General features: G+C 34.0%; 2 protein-coding genes across 2 annotated transcripts; both read left to right on the top strand.

The window, feature by feature from the left end:
- LOC137572999 (C-type lectin 37Da-like) lies at window positions 1-15,984 on the top strand. Its single transcript, XM_068284858.1, has 3 exons — window positions 1-76; window positions 134-590; window positions 15,696-15,984. The coding sequence occupies exons 1-3, from the start codon at window positions 1-3 to the stop codon at window positions 15,982-15,984; spliced, it is 822 nt and encodes a 273-aa protein (XP_068140959.1).
- A 701-nt stretch (window positions 15,985-16,685) lies between these two features.
- Window positions 16,686-17,381, top strand: LOC137572899 (C-type lectin 37Da-like). Its single transcript, XM_068284753.1, has 2 exons — window positions 16,686-16,764; window positions 16,825-17,381. Exons 1-2 carry the CDS (start codon window positions 16,689-16,691, stop codon window positions 17,271-17,273), a joined length of 525 nt encoding a protein of 174 aa, XP_068140854.1. The 5' UTR covers window positions 16,686-16,688; the 3' UTR covers window positions 17,274-17,381.
- Window positions 17,382-20,395: the final 3,014 nt, after the last annotated feature.

Below are 20,395 nucleotides of genomic sequence, written 5' to 3'. Positions count from 1 at the left end.
ATGCTTCGACTATTTGCATTCCTCTGCTTGCTGGTCATTTCAACGACTTACGAAATTAGGCCGATTGTCAAAGATGGTGAGATTAACAATTAAAATACGTGCCTTTTATACAAGTAAATTGAACTATTGACAGGACTTCCCGGCTTTACGGATGTAACCACGGCGCCTTTTCTCAAGATTGGTGAAGGCTACTATTATATTGAGACTGTGTTAACGAAAAACTGGTTTGAAGCCTATGAAACTTGTCGCCTAATCGGATCCGAACTTATCACAATTGAAACTATCGAAGAATGGTTATTAGTTAATCAGTATCTCAAGGACTTGAATATTGATGGCCAACCTTACTGGACGTCTGGAACGGATTTAGCCAACCAGGGACAACATGTTTGGTTTTCAAATGGTCTTAACATTACCCTGGATGAAATCTGGTATCCTGGTGAACCTAATAACAAAGGCGGTAATGAGCATTGCGATCAAATGTCCTTCAGTAAGGATAATAATCCGACCGGAGTGAATGATTATAACTGCGATGGAGCCTTTAGTTACATCTGCGAAGCACCCCAGCCCAAGACGGCTGCTTTTATTGTTTGGTAAAAAAAACTCGTCATTTTTAAGTATTTTAAAGCTTAAGAAGAAATAAAATTTGGTCAAAATTACGGTTATTTGTGTTGTTGGTCTGAAAAAAGCGTATACATATCCCGTGATAGTATAGATTTCATAAATCACATTTAAAATGTTTTTTGAGTATTTAATTAAACGGCAAATGTAAAAGGATTCTCCTCCGGAACCACTAAGATTTAAGTTTAGCCAAATATCATAAAATTTATTTGATATTTGGAAATTCAAAATGGAATGCAACATCTCAGAAGTTAATATCAGTAGTTAATTAATGAATGTTCAAAAATATTTGGATATTTATATATTGGTTTTACTGTTGGAATGTTCTATCGGTTCGTTTAAATACATTGAAACCCCTTCATTCTACAAGATAATAAATGAAACCGTCTTTGGCTGACGGGCTTCACATATGTAATACCATGCTCTGCTGCAAACATCGTCATTGAGGCCAACATTCGGCCATCGAGCAAAGTTATCACAATTCTTCTCCGACACATCGGTACTTGGTTTATCGTTATCCCAAATGTCCAATGAAATGGATTGCCCATTTGAAAACCATACATGTTTGGCTATATTTCCAAGATTTGTCCCAGATGTCCAATAAAGTCTATAAACTTGGTCCATTTCTTCCAGATACTGATTAACCGCATTCCATTCCTCCATGGTGTTGAAAGTAATGAGTTCTGCTCCAATCAAACGACAATTCTCATAGGCTCCAAACCAATTTTTTCTTAGATCGGTTTCAATATAATAGTATCCATCGCCGATTTGAACAAACGGAGTTGTTGATATGTTGGAATGAATTATACCTTTTAATAAAAATGGAATTATTGAATTAGAGTAACTTTATAAAAAATTTGGCGCTGTATACCATTCGTGACATTTGTTGTGATTTTGTGTGCCAGCGCAACGACTAGCAAAGTGGAAAGTGTGACTAGACGAAACATTTTACCTAGACTAACTTTGAACTGAACTTTTCGTAGTATTGAACAAAAAATATTATTCGGTCTTATCAGTAAAATCATCTTATGAATCAACGATAGCATTTTTGGCAAGAATTGTGTTAATTAGGTATTTTAATTGCCTCCGTTTCGAGTACATTAGTAATTTTTTATTTAACACTTAACGGAAATGATCGTTATATTCCTATATGGCTGTAATAAAAATTTGTTAATGAGTTTCCGCAGTTAGGCGCTTTTTCATTTTTGTGTTTCACAAGTTGATTAGTTTGTTGTATCCGCAAAGTAAACACTGGCCATTATATCGCTTTTCTGATCAATGACTATATAAATAATATAAACTCGGTATATATATAGAGAATGTCTATGCTAGATTAGAAGGATGAGATGAGTTTATCTAGCAATGTCCTCCCTACCATCGCTAAGTATTTGCCTACAATGACCAAATTGGTCTGTTGAACCAACAAGAAGCCAACAAGAAGCCAACAAGAAAAAGGCGAACGACTTCAGAAAAGGGTCTTTCTCATAAAAATCTGAACACTGTAATAAAAATTTTCTCAGTTCGCCTAAATTTCAGAAAATTTTGTATATGGTTATGGTCAGTCTGAATTCGACTTTTGTTTGTGATAACATTTCTCTGTGCGAATACAAAGAAGTAAGCAACAAATTAGTTCATACAATGGTTAATACACATCCATCAGAAAGCTGAAACATTAAAGTTGTTTCTATTTGATTATTTAATCTAATTAACTGGGGGGTTCTCTTAGTGCACAGATAACTGCAGTATGTCTGTTGCTTCTTGTAGTTGCTTTTCAATTACTTGCATTACTCGGCTCTTTCTTATTGCTGTTGCAGTTTCTTTTTACCCCATAAGCTTGTCAACAACTTCATTATCGCATGCGACACTGGAAAGCATCTACTCCCACTTCCCTCATCCCCACAGTACACACTAGACAAGCAAATTTAAATCAATTAAGTAATCTTATTGCTGCTGCTGTTGTTGAGTTTCTCTGCCTTTTGCCAATGCCATTGCCTGCTTTTAGGCGCTCATACTTCCTCGCCAAACACACTCACACTCACACCAAGAAGACTTTTTGTATGTCAAGCATTATAACTGTGGCAATTTCCTGCCATATACGTATGTACGTACGATGTGTGTTGTGTTTGTGTATGTGTGTTTGTTGCTGGGCAAACTTTTGCTGTGTTGCATATTTTGTGCAGATTAATTAAATTGCTGGCATGAAGGCGGTAACGAGGGACGCTTAGGTTGGCCAAGGGGAGGGCAAAGAAGGGGATGTGAGGCTTACAGAGACGTGTTAAGCATTTTTGGCAAGTGTTGTGCAAAGATTGAAGAGCATTATTAAGTGTTTTTTCTTAATATTTTATGGGCCAAACACTTGCCTCACCCTAAACTTATCAAAATTGAAATTATTTACGAGTTTTGTTCACAATTAGTACGTAGAAAATTAGAAATTTTAAGTCCGAAATGACAGTTAATAAAACAAAAATTAAGTAATTGATGAAATGTTGTAAATTTATTTATCTATCTTTAAAATTTTAAGCATTTGCAAATCCAAAATAAAATTCTAATTGAGTAATCATGTCCTAAGTGTTTAGAATTGTTGTGAAGTTCTTGGTTTCTCATTTTCTTGCACATTTGCTCAAGAAGCCTTTCTTTGTGGCTAAGGTATTAAGGCATATTTGCTAGAAGTGGCCTAATATATACTTCACAATGACACGGAAAGCGGTAGGTTGGAATCTGTCCCTTGCACCTCCTCCATTTATGCCAGTCGCCATGGATACGTAACCTTTCAGCGAACTCCGACGCATTCACCACAAATTTAGCAATGCTCATCACAGAAATAAGCTCAGACCCTCTGACTATGTACATGATATCCACGAGATATGGGAAAACATCAAATTGCATTAGATTGAAAGTCATTCAGTTTAATCTTCATTATAACAACGCATTTTAGTTTGATTATTAATTGCAAAATTTACTATTTTATTGTCATATATGCAGGTAATTTTAATCAAATCGAAGCACGATTTTTTGTCAATGAAAGTTTAAGGTAGTAAATTCATCCGCTAAGGAGAATAGAATTGAACTTTAGGAAAATGTTTTAAGATGAAAAAAGTATAAATTGAAAGAAGACAAAAATCTGCATGAAAAGTGCATGTTTAAGAACAAGATAATGGTCTATTTTGATAAATGTACAAATTTATGATTATAAATCAAAATGTTATATGTTTGCAGGTCCTTTCTACAATTATTTTGTCATACCTTTTTACCACAGATAACATTTGAAGAGAATTTCACTGTTAATTCAAATATCCTGGGGTTGAGGAAGGCTCAAAATAGGGGAATCTCTTAAATGTGAGTACGGTTATGTGCATAACATAGGGCTGTTAGTGCTTAACATAGGGCTGTTACAGCTTAACATAGCCTGTTAATCCTTATCATACTCGGTTAGTGCTTAACATAGGCTGTTAGGCTTAACTCTTAAAAATGTTAGGACTAACATTATATTTGAAATCTTTTGAAATATCCCATGTGACCATTAAAAAGTCAAGGATTTTGGTTACCGCAGAGAACAATAATTATAATTTTTCACTTTAATCCACTCTTTCTAATCTTGCATCTAACCACAATGTGCAAGAAAAGATTTACTTGTAATGCAATGCCAACTGGCGCCCAATTGTCTTGCTGTTTGACATTTTGTTAGCAATTAAATATTTTCACTTGACGACATCAATTTTGCATTTACTGTAGTTGTTTGCCCTTTCCCTAATTCGCACTCACTCGGTTTTGTTGTGGTAGGCGTGGCAAAGGACAACCATAGTAAACACCCACAAACAAAGAAATGAACAACTACTATAATAATAACCCTTGGCCAAGTTTTCGTTTGCAAAGTGAAAGAAGAGAAACAACAATAAAACATTTCACTAAACGTAGTCTGGCCTTTGAGACTTAAAACAAAAAAACATGTGTAAGTAAAGGAAATACAAGTTTTTAGCCTTGGTGTTTCAATGAAAGTTCTTAATCGTTTAATACTATACAAATTTATAAAATATAACACGGGGACACGTTATGTAAAGTAGATTACTGTGACTTTTTAATTCTTAGAAGCTGTTTCCCTAATTTTTTGTACTTGGCTGTAGTACAGCTCTGTTTGTAAGGCTTTTATATAGATATTTTACATAATTTAATATTCTTTTCTATTCGATATACATACATGATTTGAAGCTAATTAAAAAGATATCCTTTAAGTTAACACTGACTGATTTATGTAACATCATTTTGATGTTCCTTGAATTTATCAGGTCTATCTATTTGCTTTTGGCTTGGCCTTTGACCAACTTAGTATTTCTATATATTTAAAGTTAACATGTAATAAATTTTCTTTGTCTATTAGATGATTGAAAGAAAACTCATAGCATCTGCCTTTGTTTATCATAATTTCTCAGGAATTGGCACTTTCGTCTAGAGGGTTAACCATAGTTTCCACAATTTTCAATGTTTTTTTGCTCTCAGGTCTGAAGCCTGGGCATGTTTACACTGTTTGGGTTGGCTCATGGATGGCTTATGGCTTGGCACACTTCGCAGCAGCTTACTTACCATTTTAAGTGCCATATAAATTCATTTTCTTGCAGACACACAGACATCCACACCTCTTTTCACCTACTTTTTATGCAGTTTTCGACAATTTCCGTAGCCCATATAAGTATGCTATAATTTTCGTTTGTAGCTTAGCTTTTCCTCCTTGTTGGTTCGCATTGGTCTTTCTTCTTGTGCTCTTTTTGGCAATTGTTGCTCTGCGACACTCTGTAAATTATAGAACGAAATATGTACAAAAGGCGTTTAATTGCTGGCCGATGCCATTAGTGAGATAAAAAGGTAAAACGAAAACGAAGAATTACCCACAAAGTATTACAAACGGAACCTAGCCAAACTTAAAGCAAGCGGCAAATTTGTCAATTGCATTTTTGAAAAATATTGTCTGAACGAGCAAAAAGTTTATGCTTGGCAGGCCACACACAAACAAGGAGTCTCTTCAGTCTCCTCTACACCTTTACTCCTGTAGCTGTGTTTACCTTGAAATTTTGGTTTTCAATAATATTTAGCTTGGGTTTGTGAGTATGCATAGTCGTTTGAGCATGTGTGTGTCTGTGTGTGTGTGCTTGTGTATGGTTCCACATGTCTTTTGCAAAAATAGCAAATGCATAAGTGTGGTTTACCTACCGCACCGAATCAGAATCAGAGACAGAGTGTAAGCAGGGAGCTGGCAGGGGCTGTGCTCAAAAGTTCAGCGGTGTTAGCGTTATCTGTGCAACGACAGCCATATTTACCTGCCAGCCAAAAAAAAAAAAAAGAAGAATATATAACATATATGATAGCTACTTGAGTTCAACGAGCAAATTTCTCACATTTTTTCTAATGGTTTTTCCAGCATCGTAAACGTTGACACTCGTACACTCTCTTTTTGGTTTGGTAGGGTAAATTTTCAGTCTCAACAATATCTGAATGTTTCACTGTTCAATTTTAGATGAAATATATCTGCCTTTGTTTCTTGCTTACTTAAAATAAAGGAATACTCCTTAAATTACTAATTTCAGTTGATCATTATATTAGCTTCTTTTTAGCTTAACCAACAACTATATTTATCCCTTGAGTTGTTTTCATAAAGCTTACAGAATGTAAATACATTTTATTAAGTTAGCATCAAGGATCAGATAGGATATATATATCAGTTTAAGCAAATCGGCAAAGTTTTAATAAGAAAAAGTTTTTTTCTTGCCAGAAAAGAAGAGAGGGAACAAAAGGAATTAGAAAAGAAAGCTTATTAAACTAATTGTATTGTATCTGTTTTTTAAGTACTTGATCTTTTCACTTTTACCTCAATTGCCCTTCAATTAGTGCTTTTCCTGCCAATGCTTTGTCGTCTGTCATTTCTTTCTGTCCATTTTCATTTTTGGTTTTGGCCTGTTTTTGGCTATTGCCTTAAGCTTCCTGCCAAATGCCACATTAGCTGTCTATATGGCTATCCTCGATACTCTAACTCCGGCAACCAAAACAAAAAAAAAAACGAGACAAACAGAAGGTAAGAGCGAGTGCAATAAAAGGGGAAACGAGAGAGATATACATTTTAGTTTTGAGCGTGTCTGTTCCAGCTATTTTTATACGATTTGCTATTTTTTCCGGATTTTTGTTTGCCATTGTTGCTACTTCTGCTGCTCTCTCTACCTTTTTTTTCCTCGCATAAAACTGACGCCAAATTTCTTTGGCGTCATCCAATGCATAGAAGAATCCTCCAACGCCACCACACATACTAACGCACTCACACATAGCACTCCCCCATCCACACACACACACTATTTCCATACTTTTAACAATAACAAAAAAAGTTGATGTTATCTCTGTGACTTTTCCATACTCTATAACAGTTGAGGAGTATTTCTGAATATATCGTAATATATCCATAATATTACTCATTTTTTTACCAAGAAGGTAAATATCAATTTGTCAATGCTAACATTTTCACATATTTTCGAATAATTCATGTAAAATTCCTAGTTATCTTTCGTAGAGGGTATCTTGAAGTCGTTGCCCGTAAAAGTTGGGTGGGAAATATTTTTGTGGGTTCCTTTTTTTTGCCACAGTTGCTTCGATTTTTCAGGTTTTGTAAAAAAATATCAAAAAATAATAAATGCGTGACTGTGTGTGTGTGTGTGTGTTTGTGTATGTGTGTGTGAGAGCAGTTTGTCAGTTTTGGCCAAAATTTGTTCTCCAGCTTTCTGCCCTTCGACCATGCTACCTTCCCTGGCCATGCTACCTGACTATGCAACAAAAGTTTTACCTTGCATGCATATTGGTAATTTATTAGCATAAAATGCCAGCAACGCGTAAATAATGCACACGAATTTTTTCCGTATTGTTTGTTTGTTTGTTATTTTTGTTTGCTTACCATGGCTAGCTAACATTTGATTGCACCTCTGCCACACACTCCGTACACATACACACACATGCATACCATACAAAAACACATACAAGCATAACCATCGATATATGTATGTGTATATATAAATTTTATTGGTCACTCGCACTTTTTGGCACCTTCAGCAGAAAAATTCATTTCCGCTACATTTGAACGTCGCTCACTTGTCACAGGACATGAAAGTATTTCCAGTGTTTTCCTTCTCTTTTTCCACTTCGTAACAGCCACCGCAACCACAGGCAGCTGCAAATGGAGCTCCTTTTCTCCGGTTCTCATCCTCTGGTGACGGTGACGGGTCATTTCGAAACATAAAGTTCAATATTTCCGTTCAATGATGGTCGACATGTTGTTGTGGCTCCCTCAAATCCGAATTCAGAAATCAAAATCCGGTTACCAGTCCAACGATTTCCTTTTGCCCGCTCCCATTTTGTGTTGACACTTCATGAGTTGGTTTCCCTCTGCGGCAAAAAAGAAATCGTTGACTTTTTAAAGGGAATTGCATTTTTAATATTAATATTATTTTGTGGTCGGTGATCTTTGTTTCCTAATGTCAATTGAACAGGTTCAATAAATAGCGTAAATGTTTATGTTAAGAAGTTCTGGTTTGTTAGTCGTTCTTTTAAATCCATTTAAAGGTAATCAATTGCCAACAGTGCAATTCCGATAAGTTCTGAAGTAACTTACTGAGCCAAAAATCTTGATTTTTGATTGGACTGTCGCTTTTGTCTTTGCCCTACAAATGAAAACAGTTATGAATTGAAATAATTAGTAACTAAATAATTAAAACAGCACAATTGTGAAACTCATGTTGCTCATTCCATCTATTCATTTATATTTTATTGAATCTTAAATCGGAAAAAACATTGTTTTGAATAGATATATGACAAAAAATACACGTCGAAATATTATAATTTTGCCTTAACTAGGCTGGAATTTTAATTAAAGATACATACTGAAAACATTTCTCAATCACTTTTTGTTCTTTTCAAATATTCAACTTCATATACAATACCTCACCTAAATCATTTTCCGAACAACATATGTTTCAAGGATTCGTGGTTTAAAGGAATTCTAATTGATGCAAGAAATGTGTTTAAAAATATTGAACATTCATGACAATTTGAAAGTTAGTTAAAAAGTTTAAAATACTAGGTTTGTCTTAAAATAAATACTAAACGAAAATGAAAAAAGGTATTCATTCTTTGGTGACTTTTGTTTTCCCTTTATTTGATACTATGTTTGCTTATTGACAGTAAGTAATCGGAGTAGGATTAAACAGTTTCTGAAAAAAATTGGTGTGCTTATATCATGTTTACTTTATTTTAGTTAAGATGCTCACTAAAAGTTTAACCCTTCACATTATAACCTCAAAATTAAGACAGGAATTGACTTCATGACTAAACTAGAGCATCATGAAAGTAAGATTTATTGGAATATTTAGCTGTTCATTGGCATTACATGAAAAATGCTTTATTTACTTTTCGTAGGTGACAAGATCATAATATAAGTACTCTTTATGCACAAATTTTATTTAAGAAAACCTCTTTGAAATCTTACATTACACTCAGACAAGATCTATATGGAAGGTCATTTAAAGCTTTTGATGTTGATTAAATGATTGCAACTTTTCTTGCTTGAGCTTTATGTATATTTTAAACAGGTTATCATGAGAAAGTTTAATTCCATTTAGTCTTTGTAAAATGCTTCGTCTAGTCGCAATAGCCCATTTGCTACTTATTTCTTTAGCATATAAAATCACACCAATTATTGAAAATGGTAAATACTAAGAATTTTTAAAAACAAATTTATTTGGTAAATGTTTACTATTACTACTCGAGATTTCAGTGTTGAAAAGTGGAAAAATCGGGTAAAGCTAGATTTCAGTGTTGTCAAACGCTATTTTTTATTTGGCGCGCTGTTTGACTGCCCTGGTAGCCAAATATTTTAATCTAAACTCAAAAGTCGAGGAATATTCGGCTGCTCTGGCAGCCGAATATTGTATTCTAAACTATATTTGTTCTATAAAATCAAGAAATATTGTAAACTCAACAATATTTTCGTTTGTTGAGAATAGTGCGAACAAAAGATTCAAAAAGCCCGCGTATTCGAGTATCCAAAATTCGGCATTTGGCAACACCATCTCAAAATTGAACAGCTTTTTTTAGCCGGAAAAAGCTACTTTTAGCTATAGTCCCGCTAAAAATATTAATTTTCTTTTGTTAATTACTCAAAAACTACGAAATAAATCGCCAAGGCGCACCTGAGGTCGTGCTCGTGCAATTTTTCTCTTTCGTTTGATACCAAAATTATGTTGTTTAAGCCCGTTTTGGGCCCGAGTAGTAATAGTAAACATTTACCATTTATTTTAATAATGAATTTTACTCAATAATACATATATAGGTCTAATTCATTCCGACATATCAACAGCCCCATTTGTACAAATCGGCAAAGGGCTCTATTACATTGAGATCCATTTGCGAAAAAATTGGTTTGCAGCCTATGAGACTTGTCGTTTGATTGATGCTGAACTCGTAACCTTTAATACTGTGGATGAATGGAATGCGGTTACTCAATATCTGAATGAAATGGACAACATTCAGAGAACTTTTTGGACATCAGGCACAGATCTCTCGGGCGAAGGTAATCACAATTGGTTTTCCAATGGCCAATCCATTTCCGTGGATATTTGGGATAAGGGAGAGCCAAACAATACAAATAATGTCGAGCATTGCGATAACTTTACCCATTGGGCGGATAATGCTTATCCAATGGGCCTGAATGATGATCAGTGCACAAATAAATGGTATTATATATGCGAAGCTCCACGACCAAAGACTGTCTCATTCACAGTGTGGTGATAATTCATTTAATGGAATATATAGTAATAATAAGCGAAAGATAATTAATTCTAATCGGCTCTGAATCGCTGCAGCTTGTTGACAGCTTTGAAGTGTAGACTTGCATTGAGCTTCACAAATCAGTCTTTGTCTCTATATATAGATAGTTAGTTATTGATTATTTTATGACACTATTTTACAATACAATGCAATCAAATATGTAAATAATTTAAAACTGAAGTCGGCAAAAATTGTTTAGGAGAGGTCAGATAAGATTAAACTAATGTAAAATTTAGCTAAATTCATCTTTAATAGTTGTAATGGAGCAAAAAACTAAAAAAAATATTTGTCTATGTGTATTTTAATATGTAATTTAGCTTAAACAAGCTTTAGGTAAATTTTAAAATTATCAGATTAGATAACTGCCAAGAAAAAACTGCAAGCAATCTGATCCGAACTTTAAAATTGATCTCGAGCCTGTTTTAATTCATCCCACAATTTTCAAAAGTCACTCAACAAAACACTATTTGAAAGATGTTTTTAAGTTTCGATTAAAGAGCTTGTACATTGAAAATGCGAATATTGTTAATTCATATCATTTAATTAAATTCATTTTTGATTGGCTTCTCACCTAAATAAGCCAACAGTTGTAACCAATTTAGAGACTGTCTAACATATTTACATACTCGTACATATTTCGAAATGATTATCTAATCTGGAGTAAAGTCATCATCGTCTGTAGACGATGCACTAAGCCCTTCGTCAGTCATCAGTCAGGAAAGTTTTTACAAACTTTTGAGCCATAATTTGGGTCACAGCTCATCACATTTGATGATAAATAAGCAAAAGAGAAGCAAAAATGTTAAGATGAGTCTTAGCGAATGTGTCAAGACAATGCCAAATTATGGCGAATCATAGCAGAATGTGCAGTGACCCGAAATGAGTAGAGAATTTTATTTATTGTTAGATTTTTTGCTTTGTTTCTAATCAGACAAATGAGTTTTGCTGCAGCCGACGATGGGCGACCTGAATTTTACCTTGTTTGGGCCTATAAATAGTTGGCTAATTGAAGTGTGGCCCACTTAACAAGCCATTTGCATGCACAGAGAAATAGAAATAAAACAAGCATAGCCTACTTAATGGCGCCATAGCGTTAAATGTTACCCAGTTTCAAACGCCATGGCGTATAATTTTTTTCTGCTTTTGGGTTTTATTGGTTTTGGGGAATTGTTTTAATTGAAATGGAAAACGCGTAAATTTAAGTGCTGCTGCTGTTGTTTCACATATGTGTATGTGTGTGAGAGTGTGTAAGTTTGTTTTTCTATTTGCATTCAATTTCACTTTGCAACAAAACACAAATTGCAATGGACACCAAATGGGGAGTTGGATGGGGTAAGTGTTTATTAACTTTGCCTGTTTGATCCACTTTAGTTCCTGCCGGGCTCATTCTATCTGCAGTGTTTTTTGGCTCAGTTGTCTGGTTTGCAAGGATGTTTGACCATGTGGCATGGTCATGAGGAGGAGGCAGGCACCAAATGAATGAATGAATGCGAAAAAAAACAACACAAAAACAGAAAGTAGAATGAGAAACTGGTTGTTGGTACGGCCCAGCACAGAAGCGGATAATTCAAATGTAATTTACAAAAGCACTCGTTTGATTTGTGTTACTTGTGCACTTCTCCGGCCAGGCACTGAGACAGAGAACGAGGTAGAAAGGGATCAAGTTGGGCCAGAGCTGGACAAAGAAATAGAAAGCGAATGGGTTAAGGGGAATCAGTAAATTAGTTAGCTCTGGCTTTAGTTCTGTGTTCTTTTGGAGTGAGAAGTGAACTCTGGCAAGTGAAAAGCTTGCGCTAACAAGCTCAAAAACCCCAAAACCCAAACAAAAATAAAATTAAGTACAACAAAGAGTAAACTTTGGGACTAATTTTCTACACCGAATTGTGTACACTCTTTGCTATGGTATTAACTCGGCTTTATTAGAACAAACTGGCATGCATTTTACTTATGTGACTCGTAATTTTTGGGTTTGTTTGAAAAAACTTATACGTTTTGTAAAATTTTCCTTTCAACTGTCGCACTTTTTCTTCTGTTGTCTTTCTTTGCACAGGATAATCCCAACTTTTGCTAGTCCTTTGTGTTCAGCAAATGGAATAAACAAAGTGAAAAAAAAAAAAAATGAATACAACTTAAAAATGCTTTACATAAAAGACAGTATTCTTTCTCTTTTGATTCGTATTATTTTAATTTAATTATCTAACTAATTGGATCGACATGCACGAAATTCAACTAATTAAGCATACAAATTACAACAATTAGGTGGCAGATAGCCTTACATACATATGTAAATGTTTGTATGTTTGTATGAAGTATGAATACAGCTTTTGGCCAAAACCGAAACCCAGACACAGACACGCTCAGACTTTAATTGTCGGCAGATTAAATTAATGCAAAAGACAAATGTATGCAGATAGATAGTACAAGAATACGAATATCAATAGCAAAATGAGTTAGTTTTGGCTTATTGCCATAGGGGATATATGTACATACATATGCTTACATGTGTATGTATGTGTGTATGTGGGTGTGTGTCTGTCTGATGAGTAAGTATTAATGGCAGAGCTTTTGGATAAAACTTAGCCAAAGCCTTTTGGCCATACAACACGTACGGTAAATTAACTTAATTAATGGTATTTTGCTTTGCTAAAGATAACCAAAAGACATGAAGAAATGTGATTGATGTGGCTTAAGAATGAGTCGCCAGTTTTATATATATCTACATACATATGTATATACAAATATTTGCAGTTGACTTCTGATTTACATTTGTAAATAAAAATCGTATCTTAATATCTCTTTATTTAAGCCTTGCTTTAAATAGTTGGATTTCCAAATTAATTAATTAATACAAAATTAAGGAATAGTCGTTCAAGCAAATCTATGATGGTGAGTCTGAAGAATAGTCGTGTAGCAACTGCCCTTAAAAAAAACTACATTGAGTATACGCTATGGATACCTTCTCAGAAGAACACAGGATAATTTAGAAAACATATGAATTCGAGCTAATTTCGAAAGGGGGATTTATTACTTAAGTAATCAATTTCATTAACGATTAATTGTACCATCCCCTGCAACCTTTTCTACAAGCTTCTTTCGATGCAAGCAACCTGGGGACTTTAAAGAAAAGGACCCAGACTCTGACGAGTCTTAACAGTCTACGACAGTCCCTTCTAGAGCGCCACTAAGAACTTTCTCGTAAGCGCTAGAATTGCTTTTAATTGTTGCAACTATCTAGGGTTGAGACCAAGAAAAGTTAGCCGCCGTTTGCAAATTGTAAGGAAAACAAAAGGGCACTCTTCCATATATGGCAAAATTTAAATTCCGAAAGATTTTTGGATGATATTTTTATTCAAACTTTGTTTCATAGCTCTGTTCTGTGTTGGAGGCCAATTCGATGATAAAACTATTCAATGTCTGACCGCAGTTTGAATTCTTTAAAACCAAAACTCTCTTAAGGATTTCTGGTTTCAACAGACAATTCAGAGAATCCCAATTCTCAATTAAAATTGATCACTTCCAATATTTCTAATTATGTGGACTAACACACTGTAAATACTATGAATATTCCCCATTATTTCACTTACCGCAATGTCAGAGGATTTTTTGGAAAACATTTTAAATGTTATGTTCAGTAGAAATCCTGCAAAGAATACAGGAGACATAGGAGGAAGACACTTACGATCCCATGTATTTTAGATCAGCGAAGTCAATTCGAATGAAATTTTTTATGTTTTCTTAGAAAAAGATGAAATTATATATAATTTAAAGTCGAAAGCATTTTCTTGTCATACGAATAAAGAGACCTTTAACAATATAAAATGAGTTCTTTTAGCTATTTAGATTTCTCAATTAATTTTTTTCCTTGTTGCTTTAATTCACATTTGAATTTTTAAGGTATATTTATACATAGAATTAAAAAAATTTATGTTCCGCATAAAAAGTTTTGTTTGACTTTCAGAAATTAAGACATGCAAATATTTTCGAATATTGATTGAAGTTTTCTGAACAATTTATCAATTGGCCAATTTGCCAAAATGAGAAATTTTATTTTCTGTCTTCTGTCGTTTTATGAGCTTTTTCTTTTTGACAAATTACAATATTTGTATATATAGTCAAACAAAATGTGTCATTCATTTGTCGCATTTATTTAAAAAATTTGTCCACAATTTGCTTTGCTGCTTGCCAAACAGGCAATTTAAGGCTAATTTTATTTTTTTGTTATTGCAATTTGTCGATGGTTATGTTTGACAGCGACAAATGTCAAAATGTCAACCATTAAAAAAAGGATAAACACAACAACAACAAAAAGATCACACACATACACCGATACAGAAGAATCACAGTAAAAGAGGCAGGACGCTGAAAATATATTCATTTTTATTTTACCATGGCACACATGAATATTATACACATGTATGTATGTATGTATGTATGCATGTATCCAGTGGCGGCGCCTAAAAATATGCTAGGAAAATACGTATGTATGTTGTTGCGCGAGAATGAAAAGCAAAAGTGTTGGCACATGTTTGTAAAATATTTTTGTGTGCCATTTTAATCCACTTTTCAGAATTTATTATGCAGAAACGTTCAAAAATGTTTGCCCGCCAAAATGTAGTCTCTTTTTTGTTGTCTATTCGGTTTCTACATATGTATATGGGTTCTCCCTTTCCTATTTTCATTCTTTTTGTTATTGTGTGTTGGGTTTTGGTTTTGTCCAAGTCCATGTCCACATGTTTCGGGTCATAAATCTGCAATTACCAGTCAAGCCAAAAGTGACTATATACACTACTGCAATATCCAGCATTGCCAAGAGTTTCAGTTGATGAATTGGTTTTTAGAATTTTTAGATTTATGTCCTTCTGCTGGCCGAAAGTGTTTATTAAAGTAGCCAATACGTTGGGGCAATAGGAGCAAATTTAAAAAAAAAAAAAAAAAACTGTTTGGTGAAATAAATTTTTACAAATTAATGCGTAGTTCTCTAAGAAATGTTTTGTACTTAACTCAAACAATGAAGATAATATTAATTGTGCAGATTATCTGGCCAATTCTTAAAAGCCAAATGTAAAGTCTTTATTCAATAATTGATGGTAAGTTGAACTAAATATAGATGGAAGTTGCATAAAATAATCTGTAATTGTAGGTCTACCAGGTTTTACGAATATTACAACAGAACCTTTTCTCAAAATTGGAGAAGGCTATTATTACATTGAGACTAACTTTGTAAGGAACTGGTTTGATGCCTATGCAGATTGTCGCCTAATTGGAGCAGAGCTCATCACAATCGATACGATTGAAGAATGGAAACTGATTAATCAGTATCTGAGGGATATGAAAATTGACGATGTACCCTACTGGACCTCTGGAACGGACTTAGCCAATCAAGGACAACATGTTTGGTTCTCAAATGGTCTTAATTTTACTCTCGATGATATCCAGGTGAACCAAATAATGATGGAGGCGTGGAACACTGTGATGAAATGTCCTTTACCTACGATGGTTCTCCAACTGGATTGAATGATAAATATTGCTATAACATGAATAGATACATATGTGAGGCACCTCAGCCCAAAACGGCGGCGTTTATAGTGTGGTGATTATTTTAACAATTAAAAGTGCATTGTTAAATTTACCAATTAAAAGCGACGAAATCGCCCAGAAACTAGATGAAAATATAAATAATACTGGAACTAAATTCACCAATCTCTTTGCATTGTAAACTCAAGAGTCTCAAGAGTTGTTAGGGCAGAATGGGACACTTGGTCAATGTAAACCCTATATCTAAGTACGAGTAAATTGATATTCCTCAACTTCAAACTTTGCAATTATCGTACATTATATTTGTTATTTGCTTTACACTCTTTACCTTGATAGAGAAAGTTCTTATCTTTTTTGGTTTCGTTTATAGCTTGCTGATTTCTAAAATTGTTGGCTTTAATACATATATGTATGTATAGTTGCCTTAAGATCATTGCCGGATGCAAAGAAAAAATTATCTCTCGAATCGCCCTATATTGGAACTACTTTCAGTCATGTAACATCCATTGATAAGAAACACTTTGACGATTTCGTAGAATTAAGTGAAACAAATTAGTTAAGTAGTCTTGAGTTTCAATGACCATCAAATGTTTTTTTTTTTTAAACAAATAAACTGATAATTAATGGCCTAATTTGGTATATAAAGCCTGTAGATTGAGTAAAAGTTAAACAGTGTTACTAAAATGTTTCGCGCAATTGTATTTCTTAGCTTACTAGTCATTTCGATGACTTACAAAATTACTCCGATTGTCGAAGATGGTAAGATCAACAGATGAATAAATGGTTCTTATGGAAATTCACTGTCAACGTTATTCGTAGGTCTACCAGGTTTTACGAATATTACAACAGAACCTTTCCTCAAAATTGGAGAAGGTTATTATTACATTGAGACTAACTTGAACAAGAATTGGTTTGAAGCCTACGAAACTTGTCGCCTAATTGGAGCAGAGCTAATCGCATTTGAAACAATTGAAGAATGGAATTTGGTTAATCAGTATCTACAGGATAAGAAAATTAATGATGTGACCTATTGGACCTCTGGTACTGATTTAGGCAACACAGGGAAGCATGTGTGGTTCTCAAATGGTCTTAATATTACTCTCGATGAGATTTGGTATCCAGGTGAACCAAATAATGGTGGAGGTGTTGAGCACTGTGATGAAATGTGCTATATAAATTATGGATTTAATGATAGAGTTTGCTCTTACAACACAAGATACATTTGTGAGGCCCCTCAGCCCAAAACGGCGGCGTTTGTAGTGTGGTGATCGTTTACATCGGTGTGTGTTATTAAATATTTTAATTATAAATATGTATATAGGTAATTACAATTATGTTTGAGTAAATAAATATTAGCAGACGAAAGAGAAATAAAATTAATATTTTATTTATTGTAACTATTCAAATTAAAGTCATGCAAATCCATATCATGTCGGCCTCTGTTATCCAGACCTAGTCTAAAGCGATGAAATCCACTATATGAAAATTGGTAGAGCATATTGGAAAACCATAAATGACATTCGAAACATCATAATTAATAATTAAATTCACCTATCTGTAATTACTTGGTTCTAGTCTTTGAATTTTTAAGGGAGAATAAGAAACTTGGTCAATGTAAACACTATATCTGTGATTCAAAATTGCATTATTAAGTACGAGTAAATTGATATGCCTAAACTACAAATATTGGAATCATCGTACAAAAGAAATTATTTCTTACATTATATTTGTTATTTGCTTTACACTCTTTACCTTGATATAGAAAGTTCTTATCTCTTTTTGGTTTTGTCAATTGTTATATTAAGCTGATTTCTAAATTTGTTGACTCTAATATATGGGCATTTCCTTTCTTTAACACTCAAAAGAATGTAAGCTGTAGTGTATTTTTATTTTTAATTTTGTAATATATGACGATGTTTGCACGGAAAAACCGGAAGTCTTTTTTAGAGCCATATGCTTAAGGAAGGAAGGAAACTGCCAGAAACAGCGACATTTATAATATGGTAAGGAGTTATTTATATTTTGCAGAAAGATATTTGTATAAATTTTAGCATTAAAAATTTAATTAGTATTAAAACGTGAGACGGAAGATCAAACAAGGTTTTAAGCAGGTGCTAAAGTTCACCTCATGGGGAAAAATAAAAAAAAAGGTATTTTCAAATATTTTTCATCTTACTTTTTGTTGGTTCAAATCGGACACATTAATTATGCTTAGTTTGGCTACAGTTTTGGCTTTAATTTGATTGGAGACTTGGTGAAAAAAACATAGAGAGAAATCTTTTTTAGTTTACTGGCCTAAAAAACACACACACACACACAAAGAAAAGAGGTTAAAAAAGAAAGCAGGAACTTGCTAGTTGCGTTTTCTTCCTTTGCCATTTCTTGGGATGCTCGACTAACTTGTATGCGTTCATGCTTGGCAGCCAATTCAAGTCGTGTCATTTTGTTGAGTTTGTGTTGAGAGTTCGTTGAGTCTATCTTCTGTCCTGTCCTGTCCTGTCCTGTCCTGTCCCATCCCAGCCACCGACCCATCCCTTCCCACTCAACCGGCTCTTACCCTTTCAACGCTTGTAATTCAAATGTCAGGCGAAAAGTTCTTACCAAGCCCAAACTCTGCTTTTCCTTCTTGTTTTCTCTTTTCAGTCGACCCACTTGAATATTGCTTTGGCTTTCAGTTTTTACCCAGCAGTTCTTATAATGTGGCCAGGTGTTGTCTCTTTTTTTTTTTCGTCCTGCCATCCACATGTGTGTGAGTGTGTGCAAGAGTGTGAGTGCTTTCTTTTCCCTGTCTCTGCCTTTCTGCTCTGTGGTTAGCAACTTGAATTTGTCAGTCGTGAAGTTGCCAACGAAGAATGAGCAGAAATAATTTATTTATTGAAATGATTCTGCACATAAAATTTTCAATGAAGGAAATAGAAATGTATTTTAAGCAAACTGAAAGGGCCTGAAAATCTTATTAGCTGGCTAAACCTTAAATTAATTGAGAAAACTTAAGTTCACCCATCTTTTCCAGCCTTTCGATCAGCTTTTAGATGAAAGTCCCTTGATAGCGTTTGGCGTTTGGTTTTGATGCTCAATGAAAACGGATTTTTAGATCCTGAAAAACTTTAAGCTTAGTCTTGAGTATATAGCGGACTTAAGCTGTGATAAAAAAGAATAATAGTATGCCCTTAAGGACATCTATGCCCTCTTGGCTTCAAAGTATTTATCAAAATTTCATTAGATAGAATTTCCATGCCTTTTTTACGTTACTAATTGCAAGACAAGCACTTATTACAGATGAAGCTTAGACATCTTACAGTTTATTTTCATATACAAAAAATATGTGAAATTTTTATATATGGTCAAAAGTATGTTTTGATATTAGTGGTAGTTGAAAAGTTAAAGTGCTGACATTAAATCTTGCTTAAAAGTAATATCTCAAACCGACTTGACCCATCGTCTTAAAATAAGCAACAAATGGTCAGTTCATACGATGCTACAAGCTAAACTAGGATAAATCGTAAAGGATATGCCGTTTTTGTTTTTAATTCAAAAGAGTAGGTCCAAAAAAACATAAGTTATTGTTAAGCAAAAACTTTATTTTTTAATAATTTCATAGTGATCAAAGTTCACCATGGGGTGCAGCTATGGAGCTGCAGCCACAAAAACCAAAATTTTTCTTAATATTTTTATTTTTTATAAGAGGTGAATATGACATGGGGGTGGAATCACCAGCCTGTCCCTGGTCTACATGCTGTTGCCCAGCACTTTGAATTCGGTACCTTTCCAGGCTAGAAACCCATTATAATGAAATGTCGCATACCTCCGGATCTCGGGGTTTTAAGGAACTGGACTTTTTATCTTAAATCAGGTTAAAAATACTTCCAAGCCAGCTAATTGTTATCCTAGTCTGATTATACAAGTTGTTGAACTTAATCTCAATTAGGGAGTAAAAAGATTAGTATCATGTTTTATTCTAATAGCTTTTAAATTGACAAGTGTGACAAACGGGTATAAAAATCTATTTCGTCGTAGCTTTATTCAGAAAACAGCAATAATATTAATTAATACTTAATAAATATTAATGCAATTAAAAGTAATGCCAATATAATTTACATCACAATACTATTTTCATGTTAAAGGCAAATACTCTTTGACAATATTTATTTATGTTTTTCTATTTTTAAAATCATCTTTGAGAAACCCTGACCTTGTCACAGAGCTTGCACCTAGTCTAAGATGTGAACTTTCACTGTCTCCTTAAGAGGAATAAGCCCTGAGCTGCTGTCACGTGGTGTCATCATCTCCTAACAAGCTAAAATCCATGATTGATGATCTCAGCCGGTGTGTGTTTCGTTTGCCAAAAACATCAAAATCAAAACCCGAAAAACTCTTGTTAACATGTTGT

Source organism: Drosophila tropicalis, unplaced genomic scaffold (genome assembly GCF_018151085.1).
Source record: "Drosophila tropicalis isolate 14030-0801.00 unplaced genomic scaffold, ASM1815108v1 contig_393, whole genome shotgun sequence".
Classification (NCBI taxonomy): Eukaryota; Metazoa; Arthropoda; class Insecta; order Diptera; family Drosophilidae; genus Drosophila; species Drosophila tropicalis.
This window is presented reverse-complemented; position numbering and strand designations above follow the sequence as displayed.